General features: G+C 33.6%; 1 protein-coding gene across 1 annotated transcript; it reads right to left on the minus strand.

Moving 5' to 3' along the window:
- Positions 1-717: 717 nt before the first annotated feature.
- LOC147391279 (polygalacturonase-like) lies at positions 718-3085 on the minus strand. Its single transcript, XM_086460134.1, has 4 exons — positions 2615-3085; positions 1542-1831; positions 1214-1442; positions 718-997 (listed from the first exon to the last, which is right to left on the minus strand). Exons 1-4 carry the CDS (start codon positions 3047-3049, stop codon positions 779-781), a joined length of 1173 nt encoding a protein of 390 aa, XP_086316260.1. The 5' UTR covers positions 3050-3085; the 3' UTR covers positions 718-778.
- Between the last annotated feature and the right edge of the window lie 4316 nt (positions 3086-7401).

Genomic DNA, 7401 nt, shown 5'->3' on the forward strand with positions numbered 1-7401 from the left:
CAAAAACTCACTGATGTGGCAAGTGCAAGAACCGTAGATTTTTTCTCGGGATACAGAATTGCATATGTTTTGTGAGGGATGTGCAGTTGTGTATCTCAAGGGAAAAAATCTATGATTCTTGTAGGGTACACGTCATTTGAGTTTTTGAGTTACACTGTCAGGTTGAGTTACAAAATCATTATATGGCGTTTTTGTGGGTGTGAGCTTACTTCAGTTATAATCCAAGATATTTACAAGACTTGAAGCCCTTTATTTAATGAAATGTTCAGGACTTAAACTACCACAAGCCCTATTAAGGCCTAATTCTAAGCAAAGCCCATTAGTAAGAGAAAGACAAATAAGTCCATGGACTTCATTAAGTCCAAATATTATTCTAAATTTGCATTTACTTTGCACTATGCCCAGCCATTTCAACCTACAAAATAATAAGTCTTTTGTTATTTTTTTTGCTAACCGAGTGTCTGAGTCAGCTTATGAGCACCACAACTAATCTCGGGGAGGACTACTACAACAATTCACCGCCATGGTCCCCCAGTTAAATCATGAGAAAAATCCAAGAGGAGAATTGAACCCGTGACGTGCGCCTAACCCACACTTCACGTGCTCACCCTTACCACTTAGGCAACCCATGAGTGGGTATAATAAGTCTTTTGTTATTAGGATTGAGTTCATATATTTGCTTCTAATATCTCTACCCACATTCTTTACCATATCAGATTTAAGGACAAAAATCATTTTCAACATTAATATTAAAATTATGTGGTGTTTTACATATTCTCTACAAGCAACTCGTCGGCACAACTAGACCATAAGACGATCCATCAGCATTTGTACATGATGATAGTGCAGGTTGATTTCCATAAGTAAGCTTTACATCTTCCAATCTGATCCCTTTGCATGGATTCTTGGTGCTGCAATCGAATTCTATGGCGACTTGTGTCGCTGATGTTCCTTTGATGTCTTGGTACACTACTTCATTGATTTTTACACCCGAAACCTAAATAATAAACAAAATCAAAAAATTATATTAGAAAACAATAAACAATTACAATTATTACTATTAAATATGATGGTATAAGTAATAACTAATAGTCATCAACAAAGGGTATTTTCGAGATAACTCAATTGAGATGAGTCAATCTATTCCGAGTTGACTCGATTGGTGACCGAGTGCAAAAGCAATAATTTCCACATTTAGCCTTGTAAATTGTACCTGATCAGGGCAACCTTGATGGTCAGGACAGTAATTTTGGCTGATTACGATGGGGTTTTGAACATCCTTCATAATAGCATGTTGGAAAAGGACACCATTGACGAACCCATTGCTTGGTCTTCCCCAAGCCTTAATTCTCAACCCGTTTTGAGTACCGGTAAAAACTACCGTTTTAACTGTCACATTGTGTACACCTGGCTCATTAAGATCCTTCCCAAGACTTCCAATACTGTTCCAATGGCGCACGTTAGTACCGAGGCTTCAATTTTTATAACTCAAAATAAAAATAAAAATATAGGGAAATAATGATTGTGTGTATGTGTGTCACCTGATGCCATGACCAGGTCCACATGCAATTTGTTCGATCCACAAGTTTGATGTGCCTGGTCCAATGGAAATGCAATCATCACCAGTTTTGATGCCCGAGTTCATGATCGTGACACCTGTCGACATTTGTACGTGTATGCCATCTGTGTTAGGGCTATTTCCTGGGGCCGAGATGTCTACACCTTGCACCTTCACATTTTGGCAACCGTTGATTCCGACGTGGAACATCTGGCTGTTCATCGACTTCAATCCGCTGATCACTATGTTTTTGGAGTTTGAAAAAGAAAGTGACTGCAGTTTGCACAGAATCAAAACTCAATAATTAATTCTCACAAAAGAATAAAAACCAAAAGGATATATAATTCAACAAACTACCATATTAAATATAATATATGTTATGTAGTCATTCATCGTGGTTTGCATTATACCTAATACCATATTTTTAATTTTAATGACCAAATTATCCTTAAGTTAACTAGAAAATATACAATATGCAAAACCAAATGATAAGAGAGCTGGGAAAATTAATTAATTAATTAAACAGCTTTGTAATTTGCAATATTAATATTATGGAGGAAATTATTAAAAGAGCTATCTATTTTGGAAAAATTACTGAATCAGAATTTCTTAATATGTATATATAAAAAAAAAATGGTCATATTCGTAGTTATATTTACAAAAAAATATCATAGCCAAGAATTTGTTGAATTTACAGTTATGTTCAAGGTAAGTTGACAAGAGGGCTAAACAGGTAAAAAACCAATTCTGACCATTTTAACCATCAGTATTTAACTAAGATGGTAGGGAGGACTGGGTTTTCTCCTTAGGTCACACTTTCTAATATCTATATGCCCCTCCATATAAAAGTAGTTATATTTAACTGTTAAACACATATATAGAGTGAGTCTGTTAAAGGTAAAAAAAAAAAGAAATTGCAATTATTTTGATAAAATTAAGTAATTACAAAATCAGATATATTACCATTTTAGTAAATATTCAAAAAAGGGTACCAACCGTAGTTTTGAAAGCAGTTTTACTGTTTTATTTACTAATTTACTATATGCTCAAACCTACCGTTGCTCCATCTGGGCAATTCTTTCCGGCAGCCTTGCAAGCCCACAACCCCGTCCCTTGTCCGTCGAGAGTACCACCATAGATTGAAACACCAGTGGCATGCTCGAATATAAGCCAGTTTCCAGTGTTGCCGATGACACGGTAATCAGATGGAGCAACAAGGGTCCCATCGATCCGAATTGTGATATCGGTGTTCTTACAATTCCCAGCAAAGACAGCATGGTTGAGCAAATATCGGCCTGGTGGTACGTAGATCGAAGCAGATTTAACCGAGCCACAAGCCGCAGCCCATGCATCGAGGAATGATTTTGTCGAGTCGGTTTTACCATCTGGTTTAGCACCTAAATTGATCACATTATAGATTGCTGTGGCTGAGGATGATGTGTTGAGAAAGATGAAGAGAAGTAAGAGAACAAAGCTCATGGATTTCCCCATTTTCTTTGAGCAAAGAGTATAAAGTGAGAGGAAAGAAATATTGGTTGATGGGAGAAGTTAAAACCGTTGAAGGTATTTATAACGTTTGGATTTGGTAGAGTGTGTTTGGAATTGGAAGGTTGAATTTTTTTTGTTTTTTTGATAAGTGGATGGTTGAAATTATAAGCCTAAATTGATAGGTACGACTGCTTTTTTAATATTCCTGGCACACTCTTACCCAATTACCCCTTGCCCTCTCTTGTTTACTCTCTTTGGCCTAAAACGAAATTAAAACAATCTTAATTACCTTATCCTTACATATATCTATGTTTTTAAATTAGATAAAATACTTGTGAAGTGAACTGCTTCTAATTTCTATTGTAAAAGTCCTTGTACTTTTTGAGGTAAAAAGCCTTCCCAACATCTCAACTTATGTGGTATGAGCTATGGCTAGTTTAGGTATTCTTCACTGATCTCTTTGATTGTCATCCTGATAGCCTATTTGTAGATCACATTTTGACGTTTAACGTTTAATTAAATTTTCTATCAAGTATTAATTTTGAATTAGTGAGAATTGTATACTTTTATCTTTTCCTACTTTCTTTTAACCAATATTCTTATTAGAATCAAGTAAAGGTAACATGCTTTGACAAGAAACCTTTTAGATTATGATGGGGAGATACAATTTGCTTGAAAACTAAATTTATTTAAAAACTTTTATTGCCGCACTCACTTTTATTATCATATATAAATAAATTAACAAAATTAAATATGAAATTCCAAATAATGATAAAATGTCCCTAATTATCTATACTTAAAAATAAAATAATTTTTTTTTTGTAGGGTACCCTGCATTCCTTTGGCTGGGATTAGACCTTATGGTCACAATCGAAAGTTTCGCAATGTGCAATATGGTAAGTCATGTGGATATGACCAGTTCTAAACACACGACTAGAGCGAGCAAACCCTTATTGCTAATTTTACTACCAAGCCGACCCCTTGAGGCTTTAATTAACTGTTGATTTTTTGGATACACCCTCCTTTTTTAAATTTTCCCCGAATTAATTTTCACAAAAACCTACAAAATTTGGGACTATGATCTCGATGCCTTGACCCCTCATTTCTATATATTAACTAGAGTTTGTCCATGCCTATGAGACAATAAAATTAAAACGGGTGAAGTGGAAATGAAATAAAGTAGGGTAGTGTGGACCTACCCCACTATCACTAGAGTGAAACATTTATACCCATAAACTGCAGCAAATGTGGGACCCATAGTTATCTTTTATTATATAAATTGGTGTGTTATAAGTTAAAAATGATATTTAGTATGATTTGCTTTTTTCTTCTTATCATAAGTTTATAACTTGGAGGTGGCATTTGCAAATTAAGGCACATATATCACAGAGGGCTTATTTATAATTTAAAATATTAATTAAACCATTTTTGTAATTTTGAAAACTAATCAAACATTATTATTGGATCAAGGAATTGCAATTTTCTTGGTTTTTGACAAAAATGACCTTGATAATATTAAGTTTAAACCAGAAGGTGGCATGTTCAAACACACATGCGTATGAAGTTTTTTTATTTTTATTTTTTTTATAATTTGAAATATTAATTAAAGGGTGATTTTCATGATTACATAGAAAAAAAGATATTTTTGTAATTATAAAAATTATCCAACATGATTTTAGGGACATGCTTTTGCAATTTTCTTGATTTTTAACTAAAATAACCTTTGATTATATTAAGTTTAAACATTAAGGTGGGGGTATTTTTGGAATCCAAGATTTGGTGTCGAACCACTTCTAGTCCACCTTCTCTCAGTATAGTAGTAACGATGTATGGGTGGGGTCATTTTTAAGATCCAAATTTTGGAGTTGAACCACTTTCTCTCATTATAATAATAAAGATATATTAAAAAAAACTATTACAAAAAATGCAAAGGGTTGGTGAGATGGCCAAGACCACATTTCAAGAAGCATAGGTCTTGAGTTTGAATCCCTCTTTATGAGCCACCCTTTGGGATTTATCCTAGAAGTGAGTAGGGGAAAGGGTTGCACAAGCCACGAGAATTAGTTGAGTGCTCTAGAGGCTTGGATACTTCAGTTTTAAAAAAAAATGTAAAAAACTAAGATTCCAAAACTCCTTTTAGAGAAGGATCAATTATTTTAAATGTAAACTTCAATGATTGAGATTTATTCTTAAGAAAAGTACCTTGAGATTTGTGTTTTCAAGATACTCATAAATCTCAATCATTGAATTTTATGTTTAAAGGGTAGGGATCATGCGTCATTTTTATGAGTCAGTTTTAAGAGTCACCAGATCCCAATCTTTAAAAAAATAAATATACTAAGATAAAGAATGACGCTGAAACAACCTCAAGACTGTACCTCACATCGTACAGGTTACACAGATGCTTACTAAATTCGATATATGGCCTTTTCGACAAATATTTCGAAACATGGCTGAATCAGTAATTATAACAAAATGCATGGCCATTTTCTTAAATTTTTTGAACCTATTTCTCCGATACTTCAGACAAAACAACTTTAAGAATTTTTTTAAGAAAAAAAACACTTTTAAGGCATCGTGGATCGCGATACGTATACGTAATTGGCGACGCGACAAGTGGAGAAGAAGGCGGAGCTGAAAGCGGACAACGAGGCTGAAAAGTAGTGCTTTTCCACTCCTTTTCTTTAGGCTTCCTCCATCCACTCCACAACGTTCAACGTAACTTAAGTCATTATTCCTATATACTTAAAATACTTTTGATTTGCCCCTTGGACTTTTGACTTGACCTTGTCAATGAAGGAGTTTGAATTATAGCTACCTACTTTTTCATCTTTACACACCATGTGGCACACTTTTTTTTTTTTTTCTTCACCCATTGACAATGATTTCCATTCATGTAACATAATTCAAATTAATTTGTAATTTCTAACAATAGATTCAATTATCTTTTATTGTCATTTTCTTATTGGTCGATCATCATATTCTCATGGTCTATGATGAGAAATAAATAGTTGAAGTTGAAAATTTTGAGCATTATATATATTCAATGTGATTCTATTAGCATACTCAACGGTCACAACCTACAAGAAATGCACGATTAGTATTCTAAATTAAATTGGATTTTGTTAATGTGTGTTCTAAGGACACATGTTAAGATGCATTAAATACACCTTGAAAATAAATATTTCACTTGATGGTATTTTTAGTTTAAGGGCATTTTAGGTACAAATTTTTTTTTTTTGAGGTATATTTAATACATCTTAACGCATGTGTGTCCTTAAAATACTAGGCAAACGTTAACAACACCTATCTAAATCAAGGACACGACCATGACATAGTGGCATCATGATTTCAAAACTCGTTCGAGATCGAGATGTATCGTCAGAGTTAATTTGGTATCATGACTGAACGATACAAACGCACCAGTCAATTTTTTAAATGAGATTTAATATCTCACGTTCATTTTTGAAAATTTTGGACGAGATGTCTCAAACGTATTGAAAAACTTGTCTGAAATGATTCGGTATCTGGCATGAACGAGACAAGACAAGAAACCGAGTTATGAAACCATGAGTGGCATATGATTTATGAATTTAAGGTCTAATTATCTTTCATTGACGAAGGTAAACTATTTAGGGATCGAGGGAACTCAAATTTGATTGAACTTAGGGAGACATGTGAAATTCACCTAATTATTCATAAAGAAATTTGGAAGTAAACGCAAGAGACTCGTCGTTACCTTAGAAGTTGTTGTAACCAATGACTTTAAGGGTCCTTTTTATTTATTTATTAATTTCATTTCCATTACTCCAGGCACGATTTGGGATTCATCTCAAGCTTACAAGTGCCACGTTTATGTAATTTGATTTGGTAATTATAAAGATAATAAATTAAAGTAATCACATGGGACTCTAAACCCCATGTTATCTTTCATTTAGTTTCCATCACTGCCATTAAACATTAGGGATTTTAGTTAGAAGTAGAGAACTAAACATGTTTTATGACCTTACTTTATTAACATGTTATCTTGTCATTTTAGAGCATAAAGAAGATTATAGAGGACTTCCAATAAAATCCTGCGAGATGTGCAAGGAAAATTGGGGACCTTAGGAATACGTTATCGTAGGTCCTTTACTTATCTTCCGAAAAATATGGTAGCTTTTTAATTATGTAATCTCTCTCTCTCTCTCTCTCTCTCTTTTTAATATAGGAAAATGCTGAAATAACAAAATTATTCTCACAAGTCTGATGTGGGATGTGCACATAATCATATATGTGTTTTCTTGTGATACGAGTAAAAATCATCATGTGCACATAATCATAGATGTGTTTCCTCACGATACAAGTAAAAATCA

Source organism: Akebia trifoliata, chromosome 11 (assembly GCF_017979445.1).
Source record: "Akebia trifoliata isolate Shusen 1 chromosome 11, ASM1797944v1, whole genome shotgun sequence".
Taxonomy (NCBI): domain Eukaryota; kingdom Viridiplantae; phylum Streptophyta; class Magnoliopsida; order Ranunculales; family Lardizabalaceae; genus Akebia; species Akebia trifoliata.